This window comes from Eretmochelys imbricata, chromosome 14 (assembly GCF_965152235.1).
Source record: "Eretmochelys imbricata isolate rEreImb1 chromosome 14, rEreImb1.hap1, whole genome shotgun sequence".
Lineage (NCBI taxonomy): Eukaryota > Metazoa > Chordata > Testudines > Cheloniidae > Eretmochelys > Eretmochelys imbricata.
Genome location: NC_135585.1, coordinates 23,661,359 through 23,685,979, shown reverse-complemented (window position 1 = coordinate 23,685,979; position 24,621 = coordinate 23,661,359). Strand labels below are relative to the sequence as shown.

At 38.3% G+C, this 24,621-nt stretch overlaps 1 protein-coding gene across 2 annotated transcripts in view; it reads right to left on the bottom strand.

Moving 5' to 3' along the window:
* MYH10 (myosin heavy chain 10) overlaps positions 1–24,621 on the bottom strand; it is a 139,518-nt gene that overhangs the window by 49,677 nt on the left and 65,220 nt on the right. The window contains exons 6-15 of one of the 2 annotated variants that reach the window (XM_077833047.1): positions 23,256–23,285; positions 18,858–18,950; positions 14,952–15,015; positions 11,788–11,886; positions 9,137–9,280; positions 8,702–8,797; positions 3,583–3,701; positions 2,975–3,127; positions 2,275–2,448; positions 82–255 (exon numbers count right to left, since the gene is read on the bottom strand). In XM_077833047.1, coding sequence (XP_077689173.1) covers positions 82–255; positions 2,275–2,448; positions 2,975–3,127; positions 3,583–3,701; positions 8,702–8,797; positions 9,137–9,280; positions 11,788–11,886; positions 14,952–15,015; positions 18,858–18,950; positions 23,256–23,285 — 1,146 coding nt within the window. The remainder of the gene's footprint in view (positions 1–81; positions 256–2,274; positions 2,449–2,974; positions 3,128–3,582; positions 3,702–8,701; positions 8,798–9,136; positions 9,281–11,787; positions 11,887–14,951; positions 15,016–18,857; positions 18,951–23,255; positions 23,286–24,621) is intronic. The other variant, XM_077833046.1, reaches the window with a different exon arrangement.

Genomic DNA, 24,621 nt, shown 5'->3' with positions numbered 1-24,621 from the left:
TTGCTAAAGCTTTAGCAGATTTTGCTGAAACTAGTCTATTTATAACACAATAGTTCAAATTGTTCAACATACAATCCATACCTTCCCTGCATAATGAATAATGCAGAAGTCAGCCTTGTCCTTTAGCTGCCGTGGTTTTTGGAATTTGGAGTGGGTTCCTTGTTCTTGGACCAATTTTTCCACAAATGTCTTGTCAGTAGCTTTAGGGAACCAACATTCTTCATCCAGCAAAGCCAGTACACCAGGTGGGTTTGCCTAATAAAACAAACAGTGTATTTAAACAAGAATTTATCTCAACATCTGGTTTCATACTTTTAATTAAGTCCTTCTAAAAATCTTATACACCAACCCATTACACTCCAGAAAAAAACAAAAAACAAAACTGTTTCTGGAGGGAATGTGTGAAGTTTGAGATTTCATTTGCTCAAGTCCCATTTTATTTAAATACACTTCACCAATGACAAATTTAAGAGACTAATGAGTTCAAGGAAGTCCATTCCATTTTAGACTATGTACACATACTGCACATCCTGAAAAACATCCTCAGTTCTACAGTAATCTCATCCTTCTTTGTGTACAACAGTAGAATTACAGAACTCAAATGCTTGTCAATAAAAGCCTTATGTGAACTGCAAAGTTCTACCTAGTTATCTAAGGGTTTTATACATCCCCCTTACCACTGTATCTGAATACCTCACAATGTTTAGCATATTTATCCTCAGCATCCATATGAGGCAGGGAACAACTATTTTCATTTTACCGGTGGGGATTGGTTTGAGGGCATCAGTAATCTTTTCCAAGGGAAACAGATTGCTACACGCAAGTCTAAGAAAAAAAACCTAACAGTAGAGGAACTGATTTATAAAAATTTACACTTTAAAACAATTCATTGTGAATTTGCAAGTCTCCACATTTTAGAAGATACGGCGATCTGAGACCATTCCATGACATCATGTGCCCATGTAAATTCATTTATAGGAAGACTGAGGAGGTACCAATGTTTGGCTCTTAAAACCCACTAAACATAAGTCTTAGAGTATTTCATGCTAAATATTTTGTATAGTGAAAATATGCACATTTCTTCCCTCACACTTTATGGCACGCAAAGCTCTTTATTCCAAGGAGACAGAATTTGGATCCTCTTTCTGGAACTGCACATTCAAAGTGAAGATCTTTGCAAAGATTTCTCTCCCCGCAAACTAACTTTTAAAGACAGAACTGGTTTGCTGGATTTTTGCTGCTCTGGATACAAGTATAGCATTACATGCAGCAACAGTGTATTAAAATGTGTGAAAGAATTAACTTCACAACAATTACAGCTCAAAATTTGGAAAAAAAAGTATGAAAATGGACTCAGATGAAAATGCTGGTCATAACCATCATTATGCCACTGATCCTTCTTTTTGCACATCTGTCATAGCCTGCAAAACTGGGTTCTGGGGAAAAAAAAATATTTTCTTAAACAGAGGGGAGGAACCCCTTAGCTCGGTATTGCATTTCCAGTAAGGAAGATGCTAGAGAGATGTTACGTAATGATGCCGTAACTCCAAACAAGCGTATGTTGTGACATTTTAATTATCTGTCGTTCAGAGGACTTCAGGATAAACTTTAGCCCAGATCTGGGGGTGGAGTGGGGAAGCGGAAATAGCCACTCAAGATTGGTGCTCTTTTTCTGGACTCTTAAGCAGCTCCTCATGCTATCTGTAGTTGATTGGAGTGGTCTACTGTTCCCAGAGACTGGGCAACAGACAGGATCCTTTAGCCAAGTGCATTGAAAAAACAGTTTCCCAAAGGCTGCAGTCTTAGAAGACCCACTCAAACACAAGGCAGATTTATAGGGTGAAATTCTGGTCCCACTGAAGTTGATGGGAATTTTACCATTGACTTCAAAAGGAGCAAGGATTTCACCCTAAATCTTCAAGAGCTTTCTGGTTGAGCCACCACATTAAGCACCCATAATACCATCACATGGTTAGGCTTGAAGATAAGAGCAATGAGGACTTGGTTGGCATCAGAAACAACATAAACAGTAAGTCAAAGTATTTAGTCCCATACGACTAAAACAGTGCACTATGTGTATGCAGATAGGCTCACACACAAATGGACACAGGATTTCTCCAGTGAGCACAGGATACTTAGACTAAAATTAATATAAAAATAATGGGATTCAGTCCTCAGTGGTCACATATTCAAATTAATCCAATTCTTGGTACTGTTCCATAAGGCGGCCTGGTACCTGGTCCCAGAAATCCACAAGAAATGAAAGAAACGTACAGGCCTTTCTATTAAATCAATGCAGGGTTGCAGATCCAGTCCAAAATCAATAAAGTTCCATTCTATGCCCTCCCGCTGGTACTCTTCTTGTTCCAGGATAAACATGGTGTGGTTGAACAACTGCTGCAACTTCTCATTGGTATAGTTGATACAAAGTTGCTCAAAAGAGTTCAGCTGCAAAATATTTCACGAATTAGAATACCACCTCAATGGCAGAATTTATAATCTTATGAAATGTCCTCTGTTACATTTGCAAGTAGTACCGGTAGGGCAAATTTCTGATTTTATTAAGGGAGAGTTTCCTAACATCCAATAAACGAAAGATGCGATTTGGTCTGAAATTAGTATATAAAACATGAGTTCAATTCACCCACGAGATGTTATTCTTATCTGTACATATTACAGGAGAAATCCACAGCTGCAGAATAAATGGTCACGCATGAGTGTTTAACTCAGATTAGAAGAGAGACTGTGGCTTTAAACATTTGGGATTGTAATTTAGGGTAGCCAGAACCTTTATACATTGCAAAACTAATCAAATGCTTCATATAATCTTTACAGCATTCTCGCAACAAATTGCTTTACAGTACTTTACAATTTGGGATTGTCAGCAGTAAGGGCTACGAACATAGTGATAGATAGATAGAAAACAGAATTTAAAGCTATAAATTAGTTTTCCATAACTGGCTCTTTAGCAAACCTCAAAGATTTCAAATCCAGCGATATCCAGAATGCCAATGAAAGAAGCTCCCTGTCGTTTGGTCCTATCCAGAGCTTTATTAATGCGGTGAACAAGCCAGCGGAAGAGGCGTTCATAAGTGGCTTTTGCCAAGGCTTCCACTGCAAAGTCTGCCTGAAAATCAAAACATATTAAACATTTATTTATTCTCGAGGAGTCATCAAAAGAACAAGGAGATGGATGTTATCACAAACAACTGTTAAGGGAACTGAACAAGTTTAATGCAGTTAATACCACTGAGGAAAGAAAACAGTCAGCAGAAATACTACATGATTTGATTAAAAATAAAGTTCAACTCTATTGTCAACAAAAATTAAGACTGCTTTTCTACATTTGATATGTCAAACAACATTAGAATCAAGATCAGCTAAAGGCCAAGGAAAGGAAAGAAGTTCTTGCTCTCTATACAGTCTTGTTTTTTGCCATGCAAGAAAATACAAAAAACACAGAGTAAGATGTAACAAGGATCAGAACAGAAACTAGCATCAACATAGTTTACTGACTGCATCTGAAAAGTTACCTTGGATGAATTTTAGCTTCATTTTATTTTTATACATCAAAAAACTTACTTGTTCTTTGGTCTGGGCTTTCTGAACGTAGTCTCTGCCAACTTTAATGCGTGGCGTAAGTATAGCTCGAGTAAATTCCATTACATTCATTCCCAGTAGATGGCAGAGTTTCTGTGCAACTGAAAGTAATAAAGTTATTCACTTAAATACCCCCAAACTCTCCAGGCCAGCCAGAACATTAAGGAAACAAGCCGTTGATAACTCAACGATTTTTAGCAACTACTCAATGCCGAAATCAGAAGCAGCACTCAACCTTGTGAAAAATAAACCTATTACAACTAGTGTCTATAAGGAACCCCAGAACCTGTGGTAATCATATAAACACATTAGTGAATCCCTGTTAATTTAGTACAGCAAATCCCAGGTTAGTTCAGGAAATTCCTAGGAAGCACTGGAGCTGAATATTGTTGGTTTCGATGAAAGCTCATTCATTCTTTTCACAGAATCACAGAATATCAGGGTTGGAAGGGACCTCAGGAGGTCATCTAGTCCAACCCCCTGCTCAAAGATAGAATATGCCAGATGCCAATAAGGGTATGTCTCCACTGCAGCTAGGAATGTGCATCCCACTTTGGGTAGACAGACATATGCTGGACGACAAGCCTGCCCAGACCCCCTGGGCATACACTTTGGTGGCCAGCCCAAGCTGCCACCCACACTACCCTTGGCTACCCTTCTATTTTTAGTGCACTAGCTCAAGCAGAGCTACACACTGTAGTGTAGACCTATGGCTGCTTAGAGAAACTGCTATGCTGCAGTGCAGGCAGGCATGCCAATGCATTGCTATGGGATTTTGGTCTGAGGCCACATCACTGAAACAGTGTCAGAGTGCTTTCACCTAAAGCAACTGGTACAAGAATGCTGGAAGCAGAATATCACACTGGATGGACCACTGACCTTTCCTGGTTTGGCAAAACCTACATTATTTCTACTTTATTTTCTTTCAATGTCAATCCTCTTCCCTATACATTTTCTATTAATAGGTTGGGTGTTTTTGCAACTTAAGATTTCTAAAAATGAATCTGACACACATTAGATATTCTTAGTTCTGGGGCTAAGTGTTTTTCTCAAGTGTGCCAGCTTCTAAGCTTTCTCAGAAGGACATCTAGCAAATGAATTTTTTAGTCCCTCTCATCTTTCCAATATGATGATTTGGCATCCTTCGATTTAGTCTGCTAAAAAGAAAGGGGAACCCTCTTTCTGGGACAATCTAGTACTGAAGATGGTATTTCCCAGCCCCAAAGCCCTGGATTCTGTGCTTGGTCATGTACTCCTCCATGTGGCAACAACGGGAACATCAAAAATTCGGCATTATGCTTTCGCTCTACTGTAAGACAGGAGGAAATGGACTTTGAGTACAACATGCTAAACAATAGTTAGAAAACACAAATGTGGGTGTCTAGAGCTAGACACCCACGAGTCAATACTTAGGCATTTTAAGAACGAGTCCTGCTCTCCCAAGACTGAGTAGCCACAACTCACTTTGGCTTGATATTTTTATGGCATGAAAGTCACTCAAACTTTAAAATAAAAATGAAATTAAATTGGTATTTAAGAGACAAGATTTATTGTTTCAAGAGCCTCCCTGCCAGTATCTAAAGTTTGTCTGTTCTCTCTCACGTACCCACAAATTTCCCTAAGAAAAGGAACAGCTACATTCACCAGGAATTTGCATCTTACAGCATATTCATCTGGTATCTGTGGAGAGGGTGGCTTATAAAAAATGTTACTCCTTCACACCTCCCCCACTTATTTCTCCTTTGTCATTACTCAGATACCAAGAGTTAGCAGCAGCATTATCCATCTCTAGAAGTCTAAATATACTCTCCACTCTGCAGCGATGTTCTTGCAATCCCCCCCCCCCCCCCCGCCCTTCCCGTAAGCTACATTCCTCCCCAAAATACCTAAAACTCACTTTTTTAGTTGTCTCTGGGTATGGTATTTTATTACAAGCTAGACAACGTGACGAGTAACACACATTGAACGAACTCTAGAATCACATGGACAGTTTGGATTCTGAAGAGAGGTTAATCTCAAAGTTTTAGAGGATTTGGGTTACATTTCTGAGAGGATGTATGTATTGACATTTCTAGTGACATGCAAGGGAGAACCTGTAGCTGTAAGCTTGATGAATAGATTCTTGTCAATTGACAAGACTGTTCTACCATATTTTTAGCCTGATTCACGTTGAGAGAGAAGGAACTGCAACCAGTGGGAGGTTAAAACATACCCACAGTACTTGTCCTGAGCAATCGGACTTCCTGAAGAAAATGAAAGTTTGTTTTCCTCCTCAGTCTTTTCAAGAATTCTCTTAATCCTTTAACATTCCTCTAAGGGGATGTGGAGGCGGAGGTGGGGGGGAGGGGTGTTTTTAAAATCCCCAGCACCCTCAAAGGACCCATTCCTTTCAGCTAAACAGGTTTAGACAGAACAACAACTTCTCTCTGAAGCCAGTATGTACTGTTCCTCTTTGAGAAAAAAAGTGCTTTGAATTTAATTGTGGGGTTCCTGTTCAGTGATCCTCAGTATATCCTGATCAAATTTGTTCCTTATTGAATTGCAAATGCTGCAAACTCACACTGTTTTCTTTCCATCTCTTGCATCATCACCAGAGTACCTACCAAAGTAGTCCCATAGTCATAGACTGCTTTCAGTGTGTTGCCCAGAGGTAACCGATTATACCCAAATAAAAGGTTCTGCTGGAAGATCCACATGAAGGAACAGAATCTTTCTTAACTTTACAGAGCCAATACAGCTATATGTCACTAAAACAAACAGCTATGACCAGTTTTACAGGATACAGCCACTGTTCAGGACAGATCTGCATTCTCAGTTAGCTGGAGAAGTCTGTCAACCAATGCAATCAATTTTTTCACCTCCAGGAACTGACACTTTTCAGGACTTCAGGCCTCTGATAGCACATAGAGCAAAAGGATGGGACTAAGTTAAAGCTTGGGTCACCCACATAGCAGTGGCTAGCACTAGCCATTGCACCACCAAGTTAGTAGGGTTATTTATTAAAGAGGGACAGGATGCAGGACTCTTCAGTTTCTGAAAACTGCAAAATAATTGAGCTTTTTGCCACTGGGGGGGGGGGGTGGGAGAGGGAAAGGTGCACTGTACTGGGGATCACAAGAGTGGATATTGGTCTTGCCCACCATCCTCCTACGTGAAAACTTCCTGCTTTGTCCAAGAGCAAGACATGGCCTTTCAGGTTTGAATCTTATCTGCTAAGTGTCCCTCTGACGGAGCTAGGCATATTATGATTCTGTTTTACCTGTGAAATATGTGACATGCTGCATAGAAAGGCAGGTAATTTATGATAGTTTTATTATGTTGCATCTGCTTACGGACTGTTTTCTTTGGCTGTTTAATTGTATTTAGCTTGTATTTTTATAATCTATTGGTGACTATTAATGTAGAACGACCACATTTTTATTGTGCAAAACTATATAGAGAGACACAAGAACAACTTTGTTCTGTAGTGGAGACATGATTAGTGTACACTAGAAATAGATCATTTGATGCCCAAATTAAAAGAATATCTCAGTCTTGAATTCTTCCCCTATAACTGTCAAATTGTCATCAAATCTACGAAGCATTATTTTAATCCCTAAGTTCTGAGGATATATTTATTAGTTGTCTCAGTACAGCTCACTACAGCTATAACAACTCAGAGGTTATTAGGCTTCCTGAACCAAAAAAGGCTGTTAAATTTCAGTATAACAATGTTGCTCAGGGGTGTGAAAAATCCACCAGTTAAACAGACCTAACCCCAGTGTAGACAGCATTAAGTCCACAGGAGAACAACCACCTCTATGGCAGGCGGAGCACCTACACTGTCAGTGGGAGAACCCCTAAAGCACTTCAGCTGTGCAGCTGCAGTATTTTAAGTGTAGACAAGCACTAAGAGACAATAACCATCTTGAAGTTTCTGGACAGGATTTTATTGCTTTAGGTCATTGCATAACAAGTCAATTAACAACATTCTTCATATAAAGCTTCATTTGTTCTTCAGTGCCTATGAAGTTCTCAGCAAATTTCAGAACTCTCCCACTTCCACTTTCTCCCTCAAAGAATGTTAGGGTACTAAATATAAAAATTGATAAAAACAAGCAACAGCAGCAGATGCTCAGGTTATGAAACAAATTTTAAATCTGAGCCAGCTTCTCTGCAACATTTGTTTTATCATTCAACACTTTTGATATCCAGAAAGTGGAGAGGTGATAAAAATTAACTGAAGATACTCCTAATACAGAGGTTAGAAGTGCCCATCTATAATCACAAACCACAACACATCAGGACTTATGCAAGAAGCCGTAGTTGCTTCTGTGTCTTACTGCTTTATTGAAATCAAAGCTAATTTTTAGATATGAAAACAGCTAAACACTTTGCAGTTAACCAAAGCTGAGTTTTAAACTACTGTAAAGATGTTATTTTCTTAGAGAGGATTTAGAATGACCAAATACTGGTTAAACTAGAAGTCTGAAAATTCTTACAAGTGCCTAAGGGACGGTCTCTATTTTTAAGCACATCTACCAAATACTGACTGCACTCTGAAGTATTAAAATGTAAAAATAAATCATAGTCACACTACCCTGTCATTTCAGAAATAAGTGTTTAAATACAGTGTTTCTTAAATTCAGCCATTTCACTAAGGAAGTTGCCCTTGGCTCCAGGATTCTTTTCACTGGCAACGTAATGACTGTCAAGAACCAAAGAAAATACACTGATTTAAGTACACTTTTCTTTTCCTGACATTTAAGTCTTTGCTGAGAAGCAATTAATGAGGCTACAGCTGAAACGCTTGTTCAAAGTTTAGGAGAATTATAAACAGCTTCAATAATTTATGGAATTCTGTAGACAGCAGTTTTAATGCCTGTGTGGAAGAAAGTATAAGATGAGTGGAAGATGGGAGAGTTTTAGTGGTTCCATGCTGGCTGTTACTGTTACAAATTATGGCCTCTCTCTGGCAGAGCTTTATAGAGGAAGTTCAGAAAAGAAAAAAAAAAAAAAAGAAAAAAAATACTTTCTAACTTCTCAGAATATCTGATGAACAAATTATAATCAGAAAACCACAATCAATGTCATTAAAGGCCACACAGTGTGACCAATTTACCTGTATTTTCTGGCATGGAGGCCTGATCAGTGTTTCTTTCCTTCTTAAAAGAAATATTACCAAATTGTAGTACTGACGACACCACCTTCAGCATTGCTGTGTTAACAGAAAGATACAAACATTTTCTTGTCAAGTTTGCGTCTTAATAAAATTCACCTCCTTACCAGTCTTAGGCACCCATTGAAGCCCAGTTCAAAAAGTAATTTACAATTATTATTGCACTATGTAGCAGTCTTTCTTGATTCTAGGTCAATTTTAGCTTAAAAATCAGAAGATTTCTTTAAGTTTTTGAAGCGGTACAATGTTTGCCACAGGCTTTCAAAGCATTAAAACTCCATTAGATTTAAGTTTGGTTGTCAACATTTGTTTCATTTAGTTTTTGTAATTTTACATAAAAAGCAAGTACACTACAGAAATCAAAAAGACTTAACTTACACAAGATTTCCTCATGAGAAAAGCCCATGATGTGCATGGCTTCCATAGTCTCCTGAAAGTTATCTTTGTCTTGCTGCCCAGGAATGGGGATATAGCCATTAGACAAAAATCTGTAATTGTTAAATCCTTCAAGCAGCAAGTCAGCTGTAGTGGAGGGAAAAAAGTAAAAGCTTTGTGCACAAGTCTAATATTAAAAAAAAAAAAAATCTAACAAATAAATGGACTACCAGTTATATCAGCATTTAAATAAACTGAATTACAAGCAGTTACTCCAAATCTTCTTTAACTCTAGAAATGAGTTCAAGTGCTGAACCCAGCACAATCTTTAATATAAAAAGGCCCAATTACCAACAGCTTCAAGCTGGCTTTGTAAAAAATGGATTAGCTCCTTGCACAGGGCATGAACGGGACACTGTTCTGCATAAGGGTTACTGCATTACGATGAAGTGAGCTGTAGCTCACGAAAGCTTATGCTCAGATAAATTTGTTAGTCTCTAAGGTGCCACAAGTACTCCTTTTCTTTTTGAATTACAATTTCAATCCTCTAGAGTAGTGGTTCTCAAACTGTGGCCCACAGACTGCTTGTGACCCAATCAGCACAGAGCTGCAGCCCATGTGATATCCTCAGGGCCATACAGGTAGTATTGGATGTGACCCACAATGGTAAATAAGTTGAGAACTACTGCTCTAGAGGAGGTATTCATACCGGCCATGCAGCAGCATCAGGTTAGTGGGTCTGGTGAAGATGTGCTAAATTGATGGGAGAGCACTCTCCCGTCAATTTCTGTACTCATCCTCTTCTCGGGGAGGTGAAGTTGGCAGGAGAGCATCTCCTGATAACACAACACGGTGTAGACACTGAGGTAAGTGAATCTAGCTACGTCAACTTCACTTACGGTAACTTAAGTAGCGTAACTTAGATCATTTACTGCTATAGTACAGATAAGGCCACAGACATTCCTTCTGCCTATGTCTGATAGCTGTCCAAACAGATTTTTATATACACACTTAAAGTGTTGAGATAGCCCAGGAATCCTAACCACACAGATTCCTCTTCAACATTAAAGCGAAACAGATATAGGACCAATTTTTCAAATGTGTATATTCACACACAGTAATGCATATCCATCCATGCTCCCTGGGTATTTGTGCACCTAAAGTGAGTATATGCTAAGCTGCATGCACATGTGACTGAAATCACATATATCACATATATTAATCTTGACTGGCTGACTGGAAGCCAATTGCCTGTTTTGGAATAGCCATGGTCAACCACTGTTTAAAAAGGTGCAAAGTTCAAGTAGTAGTTACACTTAAAGGTACGATTTAGTCAGAGGTTGCGGAACTCACGGAATCCGTGACTTCCAGTGACCTCTGACTTCAGCCTGCGGTGGTCGGGAGCTGCAGGGTCCCCTGCCACCGGTGGGGGCAGGGAGCTGCGGGGTACCCCACTGCCTCTGGAGCTCCAAGCCACCAAGGGCAGCAGGGGAACCCTCAAACTCCCAGCCATGGCAGGGGAACCCCCCAAGCTCCCGGCTGACATGGGAGATAGGGGGCACCCTACAGCTCCCGGGGCAGAAGGGGACCCCCAGAGCTGCAGGGGTACCCAGCAGCCCCCAGCTGCTGCAGGCGGCTCCTAGCCCCTGCACAGCTGCCCCGCTTCAAGCTGTGTGGGGACCCACAGATCCCTATTTTGTCACAGATATTTTTATTAAAAATCACAGACAGCTCATGGCTTCAGTGAATTTTTCTTTTTTGCCCATTATCTCTCTGACTTTTACTAAAAATATGTGACAAAATCTTAGCCTTAGTTATACTACATACTAGCAGTTCTTTATTTTAAGGAATGTGACTAAGGATGGAGCTGTCCAGTATAAACCCACTCTTCCAGTAATGGTATATGCCACACATTTGGGTAAGTGCATGCAAGTTACCACAACTATACAGAGAAGAGGCGAGGCCCCATAGAATCACAGAATATCAGGGTTGGAAGGGACCTCAGGAGGTCATCTAGTCCAACCCCCTGCTCAAAGCAGGATCAATCCCCAATTTTTGCCCCAGATCCCTAAATGGCTCCCTCAAAGATTGAACTCTCAACCCTGGGTTTAGCAAGCTAATGTTCAAACCACTGAGCTATCCCTCCCCACACTGCTGGAGCTAACTGATATTCACCATGGAAGTGTAAACATTACACTGAGACTGGTTTTCTTCAGGCTTTTATTGTGTGTTTGTTTGGCATTCTGCCCAGTCTGAGTGCGTGGTCCAGTACAGATTTGACACTTCCTGCCAACACACTCTGTGACTTGAAGAAACTGAAATACTGCCAGCCTACCTTACTGATTGCCAGCCAGGGACTCAATTAAGGGGCTACAAAACCTTTGGTCGGCACTGGTCCAGAGTTTGTGATCTGGAAGTCATTCACCTGAAATACTGCAGTTATGCAACAGCTGCGGAACCAACAAGTCTGCTGCAATATGAAGAGTGATTTCAGAATAAAGCCAGCTGTTTTCTTTTCATACCTCAGATTTCTGATCATTAATTACTCTTTCAAGCCCACGGCATACAGGAACTTCACAGCTCAAGCACTAAAAATGGCAAATTCAGAATACATAAGAACTGAACAGGGTGATAGGATTAGATTTGTAACTTACACTTTAGGTGTTCTCCTGCCCCAGAGAGCAGCTGATAGAAGATATGAAATGTTCGTTCATCTTTGGCCTGACGAACAGCACGAGACTTTTCCAACAAGTCTGATCATGAATAGTCAAGGATCTTAACTTGCATTGTGCATCTTTTCATGAGAAATTCAAAACATAAAATTATACAAAGTGAGTTACATTAAAAGCAGAATTATCATCAGGTAAATTTGGTGCTTGCTGTGCTGGATTTACACCCTCAAGAAGTGACAAACAATTATGATTCTTTTAATACTTGTAACAAGATCTCTCCCTTTCTATTAGTTTTTTGCAGGAGACATAAAAGCCTACTGTGAGGATCAGATAGGGATTTTTTTAGGAAGCTCTTAAATTCCCCCTCACCCCCATGTTAATTTAGTAGTTAATTGGGGTTTGAGGCCTCCGCTGCCAGATCTTTTGCTTTGCGTGTTGCACAAACAAGAAAATGTTCTAACATTACTCGCACATACATAAAAGGAACACTAAGAAACTAGAATTAATTTTCACTATAAAAGCTTTCCCTACTCCCTCTTTCTATATTTGTTGTAAGGTCTTTTTAAGAGGGAAAAATCCTTTCTTGAAAAATCTCTTAAATGACAAACACCTTCATTGGAGTCAGTCAATTTACATGGTAGCTCTCAGGTTCTGGTAAAGTCTAACACTGTTGTCTTCTAAAACAAAAAAGATGCACATAAAGGGGGGAAAGGAGCTTAAAAAAAGAGACAGGAAAATGCAGCTTCTCTCTCTCTCTGGTGATTCAAGTTTAGTTGGTGGAAGATCATAGAGCACATAATCCAGTTAGCCCCTCCTGAACCACGCTTTAATCCCCTTTACTCTGGAAAAGGGTGGCTGGGTTGCTCTGATTTCCCCTGACCAGTCTGTTGAAGACAAGGTTTTTACATAGATCAGGCTACTTTGGAAACTCTTTCTAGTTTGTTATGAACAGCTTGGTAGAGTGTTAGGTTTAGATTTGTCCATCCACCTAAGGCAGATGCTTATTAGATAAAAGGAAAAGAGATGGGAAAATAGTAGGAGGAATAAGATGGGGGGGCACTGACACTGCAGCAAGGAAAAGGGTCATCTGGCATCATCTGGTGCCTCCTCCTTCTCTGATCTGTAAGAACATATTTCAGGATCCAAAAAGGCCAGAGTTACAAACCCCCAGGTACCAGAACATGGCAAAGATCACCATGATGGTAATATCAGTTGAGAGGATGAAGATCCCAATACTGTCTAACTGAATAAGTTACCAATTATTCCTCAGAAGCGTCCAGAAAGAGGGACAGGGAGAAGACACCATCAGACGTGCTCAACCAACATAGATTTGATAGGTTTCAGAGTGCTAGCCGTGTTAAGTCTGTATCAGCAAAAACAAAGAGGAGTCCTTGTGGCACAAGAGACAAACAAATTTATTTTGGGCCACTGATTTGCAGAATGCCCAAATAAATTGGTTAGTCTCTAAGGTGCCACAAGGACTCCTCATTTTTTAATTTTTTTTTTTTTTTGATAAATTTGATAATTCATATATACACTGTTATTCTCATCTTAAGAAAATTCTGGTGTCTCAACAATTTTGTAAGTTCACCCCAAGCCTTTAGACGTCTCAATCAGAAATTTAAGCTTTAGTTTAAACCCACTCACTTATAATAGTTTTGGGGCTCCATTTTATAATCTCTCAGCAACTTTATATAAACAGGTTTCAAAACACAATCAAATTAAAAGTTTGAGTTTGTAATTCCAGCAAATTAACTTCTTTGATGCTGGTTGACTTTCCCTAATGTAAAAACAACCACCACCACTTGCAATGCACAAGTTGGCATCCTAAGGTAAACCATGCTTTCAATAAGGTCTTTCAAAAACGGCATAGCTGAATCCTCAAACGCCACCAAAAAGAAGTGCGGTCTAAATATTTTGACATCAAAATTCTGTATGGCACTTGTCATTTCAAAAATGTTTTTTAAAGTTAGCGTTTACACATTTCTCTCACTTTAATGAGTTTAACAGAAATAAACATTTTCTAAATTTCAAAGTTTGTGCAAATGGAGAGGTTGCTTCATACAGGATGCTGTACATATATCAGATTAATTCCTTTCATTTTTCTATATTGAAATGAAGTGCAATACAATTTTGTTTTATAAAGGATACAGGTAACCTATCAATTTAGCCCAGTAACGTACCATCTGGAACAAACCTAACTTCTCTCTCTCTCTCTACTGGACACGAAATTCTCCAATTTTCATGAAGCTAAACAAAATAATTCTGCTCAGCTATTTAGACAATAAGCCTGGATTTTTACAGATAGTTAGAGTTGTAACACCTACCTGATTTAAGAACTATATTGATTTAGGCACTTGAGCCTTAATCCCATTCCTCCAGAGATCATACTCAACTCTGAGATTAACACCCTGACTCTTCTATTACAATGCAAGGAGAGCAACTTTCAACAAAACAAAATGGAATACTACAGACAAGTAATCATCTGGAAGTATGGAAGAAATAGGAATCAAGACCATTCAGCAAAAACTGAATTATTAGACTTCATATAACAAAAGGCACTGCACAGATGCAATTAACAAAAATGGGACAGAAGTTGGCCTTGCAGTTGAAACTTAATTCTGTCGGTATATTCGGATGAGTAAAATACAGCTCCCCTTCCCCCCTGGATGCGCTGCCTATGCGACCCAAACGAGACAAAAATCGTGCTTGTGACAATGGGTACACACAGGGCGGAGATCATCTGATTAAGGTGGTGCCATTTCCAGTATCACTTTATGAAGTACTGGCTTACCTTAATTGGTTTTCCCAATAAACACCACACAGTCATACCTTCAGAACAGTCACAATCTAGCAGGTTTCAAACAAAGTCTTATATTTTGTGACAATTTATTTCAGAGTAAAAGGAAATTCTCAGACTTCTTGATAGTATGATAAACTGTTTTGAATCAAAGGGAGGATTGAGAGTCCAAGAAAGCATTCACACTATGATAACTTATGTCACTAGGTTCACCAAATGTTATTTCCTGCAAATGTGTTAATGATGTATTACAAAGAATTCTAAGCAATACACAAAGTTAGAGAGACAAAAGACTGAGTGAGTCACTTCATATTTTAACCGACATTGCACTGCTGAAGCAGGATACAGGTCTCAATGTTGGCCCCAACAATATAACCCGTAACATCAAAGTTAATTCTAATGAACTTGCCCTGGAAAAGAAAGACAACTTTAAAAAAAATTGTTTTTTATGTTAAAACATCTCTCTCATTTAAAAAAAGGCATACAGTAGAACCTCAGAGTTACAAACATCTCGGGAATGGAGAATGTTCATAACTCTGAACACAACATTGTGGTTGTTTTTTCAAACGTTTACAACTCAACATTGACTTAGCACAGCTTTGAAACTTTACTATGCAGAAGAAAAATGCTGCTTTCCCTTTATTTGAGTAGTTTGCGTTTAACACAACACTCTAGTGCATTTGCTTTCCCTCTCTCCCCTGCCCACCCTTGCCTGTGCCTGATTGTGTACTTTTGGTTCCAAATGAGGTGTGTGGTTGACTGGTCATTTTTTAACCCTGGTGTTCATAACTCTGAAATTCTACTGTATTAGGTAACATTTGCATCATAGGTGATAAGTATTTAATACAGATAATAGTGGCAAGATATCATTCATTCACATCATTCATACACTTTCAGTTGTATTCCATTAAAATGTTGCAATCTACTATAAAGTGAGATGCACTGTAAAAAGAGACACTGCAGTTTTTCAGAGTCTCAAAATAAGGTCAGTGTGTAACCCAGATAGACACCTTTTATATTGTTATGAAAGAAAGTTTTTCCTAAAGGGTCATTTAATTTTAATGCTGATGAAAGACGCTAGAAGTTGAAAGGCTGGCAACAGCAGTATAAACTTTCTCCTGAACGAGTCTCCATCCTGACTTGAAGGCACACCTCCAGTGGAGTGAATTCATTCTCTGCACCCATTCAAGTCACTCTGACAAGGTCATATCTACACTAAGGAAAGAAAAAAGGTGTAATTTTTAAAATAAGATGGCTTTTCATAAATCCAGTGTTTAGACAAGATAGGGAATAGTTTGACCTCTATGCAACTGTTCAAGATGAAACCACCACTTGCCTTGTCTACATTAGTTTTACAATGAGATGTGCCATCTTGTTGGCAATACAACACATTTTCCTAGTATCAGGACATGTCTACAGAGTGCAATGTAGAGATGTGCCAAGTAGGAACTAGACTGAGATGACCAAATCTTTTGATATCGCATCTGCCATTCACATAGCACAAGCCACACCTGAATCAGTCTTTTAGAGATAAAAACCTCAGTGCATCACTTGATCCATCCAATACCCCTAACAGTATGGATTGCTTAGAAAGTCCAAAGAATGCACAGACTGGCATGCTTATGTGCTTAGTTATCTTATTGCTCTATTGTACAATTTAAGTGGTTACAGGAAGAATTATAGCACAGAGTAAACAATGCAACTCCAGTTAGGGACCTTACCTTCAAGTTGACTCCCTCAAATGGTGTCTAAATCTGGGTTCAGAGGTTTAACTTTTGGACACACATGCATGAAAACTGGGCCTAGAAGTACTACAGAACAATGTCCTAGTCCGGTTTAAGTTTACTTGAAAGCTCCCAAAAATATGCCACTGTGCTCTGTTAATCGTATAAAAATTTGTGGTTAAACTTGGAGAACTTCAGCCTCCACAACTGTGAATCTAGCACTGAAGCTTATTTTAAAATGTATGAAAGATGTGCAAGCTGATAACGGCCAGAGTTTGGTCTCAGACATCACTGCACAGAAGATCAGAATACTCAATAAGCTCACTTTGAGACAGGTAACAGGCATGATGTATGGTGAACATATCTGTTTCTTTCATTAGGAAAAATATATAGCTTTCTGGAAATGTTAAGAATAAAAAGATGAATGAACTGACTTCTTGTTTAATTTACGTCAAAACAGATTAGAGAGTCTGTACCGCACTAGTAAGTCTACAGTGACAGCTTTTTGAAACTTACAAGTAGACGCCACACCATCTGCTATAAGAACAGAATATTCCAGATATGCCACTTAAATTTGAAAACACAGAAATACTATGAGAAGACCCAAGTCACAGATATTCAAGCAATAACTGAAAAAGCAGAACCTTCAAACCAGTGACTGGATGATAGGCTGGGCATTACTGAATTTATCAAACCACCAAGTGAACAAATAAAGGCTAATGGATCACAATGTATTTTCCAATTTGACAACTAGTTTAGTTCTGTTTACAACATACACAAGCAAAAAAGATGGCAAGAAACCTGTTCTGTGGGGTCTGCAATCCCAAATTCGATTCAAACTACAACCAAAAGACTATAACAGGTAAAAAGATAGGGAAGTTGGAATTTTACTTCCTGGTATACTATCTAACATAAGAACAGTATATTTTGTAGGAGTGTAGCCCTGACAACCTCACTACAGTACTCTCTGCTATTAAATTACAGAAAGTTGGGAGAGGCTGCTGGTTTTTGTGCTAAGTAACAAGGCACTACACTTCAAATCTAGAGATAAAAGAATTCATGCTGCATTTTCCTTTTGTGGGAGAATTTCTGTCATTTCCTTTTAAATCCTTATTATTGAAGACTACTGAAGGCACAATCTGGAGTGCATTATACTTACTGCTTTATAAAAATAAGGCCAGAGCTACTTGAGTGACTATGTTCACAATGGCAATGCAAACTTAAAGAAAAAAAATGCAAAACAGATGCTTTACAGCTTTCATAAAAAAGTATGTTCATTAAATTAGTAGTCTTCGAGGAATCCAAGAAATGAAATAAAATGGAATTACTGGGCAGCTGAAATCTGTTGAGATTATGAAGTTTATATCCAACACATCTGAATACCAACCATTACTGTAAATAATGTGGCTTTAAGAATTTTCAAACTTGCATTTCTGTGGTGTCCTTCCTAGCTTTTGATTGATAGGAACTATTTAAAGGATCTAACCAAGACAGTAAAGACCATAAAGTTGTTCAAAGTGAATTCTTACTCAAAACTTCACTGCCGATTTTGTAAGACAGATATAAAAGTTTTATTTGCTCTGTAAAATTTAGGTTACACTTTAGCAAGAGCACAGCTTCTTTAACCATTCTGGGGTTTATATATAAACTGGAACCCCATTCTGAGGTTAAGAAAAACAGTTAAGAAGAGTTTCTATCCATGCCTTGAGTTGCCCTACCAGTTTGTAAAGTATAAGTGTAAAACCAAAGAAAATGCTTTTCCTCTCCCCTATTGATATTTGAAAGACCTCTAAAAACAGAAGGTGACATGGGAAACATTTTAAACTGATTACACAAGTGCTCTATGCATAGACAGCTCTCCAGTCTTTCAATCATAATCTTAGATTTTACTCAACAGTAAGTGAAAAATCCACACAAAAGCATGATTTTTGTTTTTTAAGTTGACATCCCTTTAAGACTGACAAACCCATGAAATTCTAAACCAAGTTGATCTCAAAGCTGGATATTCAGTCATAACCATTTGGTGTCTAAAGTTGTGAGGGAATGGGAGGAATAGCTATAAAATAGTTGCTATGGGCTCTCAAATGATATGCAGTTAGGTAATTCACTAACTACTCTGTACATAAGCCACAGTTCAGGTCTATTGTGTAATTACTACCTTGTGTCATAGGCTATGTGCAGGACACACTGCCATCTGGGGAAAAAGTTTACCAATACGCATCTCATGTAAACAGGACAATGGTCTACTCAGGGATAGATGAGCCTAGGAGTTTTGTATTAAAGCAAGTGTTTGCCTACCACATTGCAACCATAACATCTCTAGTAAATTAAATATGCTGTATACAGTATTGGAATAAGACTTCAAAGTTTCAATATACAAACTTCAGTTGAATTCAAGAAGGTAGTGTGTAAAGGAAACTTCCAATACCAATAAGGTAGGTTCTCACAGAGAGCTATGCCTATGAATAGGTAAAAATGTATATTTTTGTGAACAACCATCCAGGTTTTGGATTTTTTTTTAAACTTACAAAACGGGAAGAGTTGTCATTTTTCACAGTCTTTGCATTCCCAAAGGATTCCAGAATGGGGTTCGCCTGCAGAAGCTGACGTTCCAGCTCCCCCTAAGAAAACCACACAAACACAAAAGCAAACTTATATGAAACCCATGTGTATGTCAGACTGTCCCTGAGTCTGTTTCCTTTCTGATCATTTTACCCCAGGTGCGTGACAAGATCTTCAAATACGTTGCCTTTTATTTGTTTGATTCCTTGCTCTGTTGACACTCTTCACTGGAATAGAGAAGATGGCATCTATTGTAGAAAAGTGACCGAGCTTAGGTGGGCTGATGTTAGAAACACTGAACATAAAAAAGTGAACTCAAGTTCAGGGCTAATGAATTAGGCACAGAAGTCAGAGTAAAGCCCATATGCTGTTTTTGCAGGGGGAAAACAATTTGACAAAGTAATGCATAATCTTTGGATTTCTTTGTAAGATGTTCCTGCAAATTAGATCTTTAGGATGGTTAATGATCTCTATATAAACCAGAAACATATAGGACAGCAGGTGCTTTAGCATGCACCATCAGTCAGCAAGCTGTTGATTCTCATAGCTAACTTGAGATTTTGGACAGAATTTGTGGTATTTCAATGTACTCTGAGCTGGAGTAAATATGACACAAATGGCATAAGTGAAATTGAATAATACCAAATTGTAAGATTAATTATTTTCAAATTTACACAGCCAGTCAACATTTGCTGTACATAGCTGTACTATTATTTATAAAACCCAATTGTTTTAAAGCTTCCTGAAGTTTAAGATAGTGAATTTAGAATTCATAAGGAGCAAGTACCTTAAGGAGCTGAAAAAGAGCCTTTTAAATTACTGCCCATTAGAAGATCTGGCTAGTATAACCAGGTCTGTGCTGCATCCATGAGCCCACAGAAGTAGCAAGTGTTTGGAAGATGTGATACTATTTCCTGCCCCAAAGGATGGTAACAAAAAGTGGAATTATGTCTCTGGAATGTAATCACAAAATTAGTGTTCATAAATCTGCTTTTTCCAATCATTTACCATTTATAGCACACTGAGGAGTAAAACTCCTGGACTGAATGAACAACTGACAATGAGAGACATCGCACACCTCTGTTAGTCCTTACATATGTCAATGATTACACAAACTATTTTTTAAAACTCACTTTGATTAATACCTGTTAGATGCTTTTATTTTTAAGTTGTAACATATACCAGATTTGTTGAAAACTGATTCCTGCTCATTCTTGATCTGTTACTTGACCTCAGGTAGACTACACAAAGTATGATCCACTTCAAAAACAGATTTCCTTTAGAACTGTATATCCTTTGAATCCTAGAGTTCCTAAAAACATTCAGAGTAGTCTCCCAGACTAACAACTGAACATTTACGGAGGACCCACACAAATATTGTACTCAGTTCCCAGTGTTTTAAAAAGAAAAAAAGTGTTCAACACTGTACCAACAGAAACCAACTCTGAGAAAAAATTTTAGCACCTACTCAGTGTAAAGTGTTTGTAATACTGGCCTGTCTTTTTATATACTGTCTAAATAGCTTGTTCAGAATCTCTGATCCAAATGGTAGTGGGCAGCATCTTGTTCATGTTTTTGCGCATTCATCGTTAGCAGATGTCAGGGACGGTTAGACAGAGAAGCCTGCTCACCTTTTTGTACTCAGCATGAAACAGACTAAATTAAAGATGTGAAATGAAGTAAGCCAACACCTTTCACAAAAGGATGCACACAAGTGGTTGCTCACTGAAGCTCACTGATATTTCAGTTTCTACTTAGCCTGGAAACAACAGATATTGGTTTCAAAATTTTGGTCTAAAGGCAGCACGCTGTGTTACCACTGAAAGAGCCGGGTACTAAAGACCTGTGCTGTACATACTTCAAAGTCTACCTAAGAGCAACCAAAGTAAAAATATCAGAAGCACAAAGTAATGGTTTGGTCTGATAAGGGGAAACATTTGCATTATATATCATTTCAGAATGACCTAAAATGTAATAGCCTCCATTTTAGTTTGGAGAAACTGTATTGATACTTAATTTATAGAGAGTGTTGATCTCTATTCAGGGGATTTTGAATGTTTGAAGTACACAGGTTGGGAAAACTGTTCAGTAGAAAGCAGAATTAGAACTTATTTGTCACTGTTCTTTAAGAATCAGGATAGGAGTGGTGAGGAATGGTAAAGAGGAGAAACTTGATTACAGCCTAAAAAGCTATAATGTTTTTTCCTCGTTGAAGTTTTTGGTATTCATGACTAGGTAAGAAGGAACTTATCACAGACTACTAAACATATTCTCTTCGTAAGTTTTAAAATAGATTTAATAGTTTTAAATTATAGATTAAATTCAATTAATTTTATGAAATCAATTATCCTATTCAGAAACATTCCACCGAGATTTTAGAATGAAGGCAAGATTGGGCTAGATTCCCCTACTTATACAGTCAAATAGATCTTGGAAAAAGCAGCATCAAGATATTGTGAAAAGTGAAGTCATGCAATAAATTCATGCAGATCAATAAAGCAATGTTAGAGCAAGGACAAGAGATACTGTTATCTCAGTTTTAGAAAACCAGCATCCCAGTGATTTGGTTCATTGTGAAATTTGGGTGAGAGACAGGGAGCTACATGCTACTCACATACAACAGGGATCCACTCTGTAGTTCAAAATGACAGTGAAACAAAATGTTAATGGTTATGATTTATGCAATATACCAACAATTCCGGATTAGAATTTAAAATACTCCTATTGATGCATTTAAAATATGAACATAATTGGACATTTTTTAATCCTGATGTGAACAGGTCCATTGGCAAAAAAAGCAATCCATCTAAACAGTATTCATTAGTTTCTGGTTTTACAGCAAAGAAGCACTTGAGTAAAGACTTCAAGTAAAATTTCAGAATTGCTCGTGTTCTGTTGATTTTCAATGAGATTTAGGCACTTAAATATCTATGTATTTTGAAAGTGGGACTTAGGTGCTTTTGAAAATGTTACCTTTATATAATCCTGGTGACCATAACAGACACAAACTTACCTCCTGAAAGAAGTGATCAGAGCAGTTATTCTCAAACTTTTGTATTGGTGACCCCTTTCACACAGCAAGCCTATGAGTGCAACCCCCCTTATAAATTAAATATTAAAAAAGTAACACTATTATAAATGCTGGAGGCAAAGCGGGGTTTGGGATGGAGGCTGACAGCTCACAACTCCCCAAGTAATAACCTTGCGACCCTCTGAGGGGAATGACCCCCAGTTTTGAGAACCCTTGGATTAGAGCGTATACTTTGTCTGGTGTGCTTTTCCTTCTGCATTAGGGAGTCCCAATTTTACCCTTAACTCCCCATTTCTGTTAATTAAAGCAGTAGAGATCACACCACGTTCTGTAGATGGGAGTCCAGACATCCCCACTGACAGCTCAGCAGTGTTCCATCATGGCATAAGAAAGGGGAGGGGTTAAAACTGAAGCATTATTGCTTCCCTACTCCTTCCTCTGTCAGGAATCATCATTGTCATGACGACTCCAGAAAGCCTGAGAAATAAGAGTAGCTCAAGCACACTCTGAAGATTTCAACCCATACAGGACTGAGCAGCCACTAAACTGTTGGGTCAGGTTATAGCAAGTCATGGCAGATTTTGCACTTTAGAGGAAGTCTTGGTTTTCCCAAACCCAGTACTGTTGTGAAGAATATCATATCAATGTGTAACCTGGGCAGCTATAACACATTCAAGCACCCAAGCTTCTAGGATTAATGTGCATTTACGTTTCCATTAGTTTAATTTAAATAATTTCTTATGCACACCACTTAGTAATGCCAAAGTATTCTGCATTAAAATCTCCACAGTACATTTACCAAGGGCACACAGTGAGGTGGAGGATTTAAATTGGTGGTAAAGATGGCGCTTTTGCTTCAGGACAGATTAGGGTTGCCAAGCCTCCAGGATTGGCCTGGAGTCTCCTGGAATCAGCATCTATCTCCCAGTGACTATTGAAAGCACTCCAGAAGATTAATAGGATATTTTAAGAAAATGACATTATGTCATGGGGGGGGGGGGGGGGAGGGAGAGAGAAATCTTCTGGAATAGCTTCAATCTGTGTTGTCAACTGTAGGACAGATAGATACCAGATTTTATCCTGGAGCATTGCAAGCTAGTATAATTCAAAGTCTGTTACTAGTCAGTGCTTTTGTAGAAAATGAATAAATACATTTTGCTCAGATTACTTAGTTGCATACTTGTACTAGTCTGTCACCACTTCGTGATAAACATGCCACCAAATTAGTTGTATACAGACATTTAAAATTGAACGCTCATCTCATCATACAAAAATAGTTGAAAATATATGAATTAATCCATATAAACTTAGAAGCATAAAGAAAAACACTTGCCTGATGTTTCACGGGTTTAGGTGATTCGGGCTGTTCATTGCAAACAAACAAATGCAAGTGTTAGCAAGTCTGCATTTTTCCAGCTGCAAGCTATATCCCATATTAATTATATGTGTTAGTTTAACCAAACACTCAGTTCATGGAAATGGTTTTACCCAGTTACTGTAGCTAGAAGCAGAGCTATTATATTTCATTTGCCATTTCCTACTAAATTTTCTTATGCATATTCAAAGAACTAATGCCATATGAAGTACACTTGCCAGAGAGTAAGTCTTCCCTCACACATACTGGCATTTATGGCATAATGGGCTACTGCAGAGGCAAGAATTTAACTAGTTGCTGTATACATATACTTTCTGTAATGCCAGCTAAAAATATCTAAAACAAAATTAAGTTGCTCTTTCTCTGCAGGCTTAATCACTGGACATAGTATTTGTTCAGCAGTATGGCATTCAGCATCCTTCTAAAGAAACTATACTGGTCCTAAGAGATACCAAGAGGAAGGTGGTATGAACACTTTCTTCTCCCCCCACCTCCCCAGAAAGGAGGCTTTTGCTGTATAATTCCAAAAAGGAATTAAATGTGCAACCTCCTATCTTGAGCAGGGGGTTTCAAGTGATTTTTCTCCCTAGGAGAAAGTGAATGTTGTTGGAAGACACTTAATTGGACTTTGAGGGAGAAAATGCTGTTAAAATATGAAAGTACTGTGTAGATGTAATAGAAATTTTCCAAATTTTTATTTAACAAGATGAATTCTTGGGGAAATTTTTGCAAAATAAAAAGAATAAAATCTAATTTTTTCAGCCAGCTCTAGTACTATGTAAGGCCTGATCCTAAAACCTTTGCTCACATAGAGGACACAAAAGGGCTGCAAGTTCAGGCCCTCAAGATCAAAAAAGACCATTTTAAGTCTTACTGTAAAACAGCCTTTGATTACACTAGAATTTTAGTTATTTAGCTACAAATTTAAGTGGACAAATTATTTTAGAATAGAGTCCACTGATCTGCAAAAGCAAAACCCATTTAGTTCAAACCACTGCAAGCTTGTGTGTGGACCAGCCCTATGTTAAAGGCTTTAGACTCCAATTAGTTTTACATTTGGCAAAAACAAATTTGCCAATTTCTCTTTTCATTAATGCTTTCCACTTGAATTAGATTTAATTGAAAGACGTTACTCTATTTAAATCAAATATTCCTGGTCAGGAAAGCCTCCTAGTCCCCAGAAGACTCCCTGATTTGGTTAATTGTTGCAAACCTATATAGAGCCATGCCCCTAACTCTGCTCCATTTCCCTCCCTGCACCACAAGTTTATAACCTCTGCACTGGCTTTTTAAAACACCATGGAAGCACACAAACATTCTATAA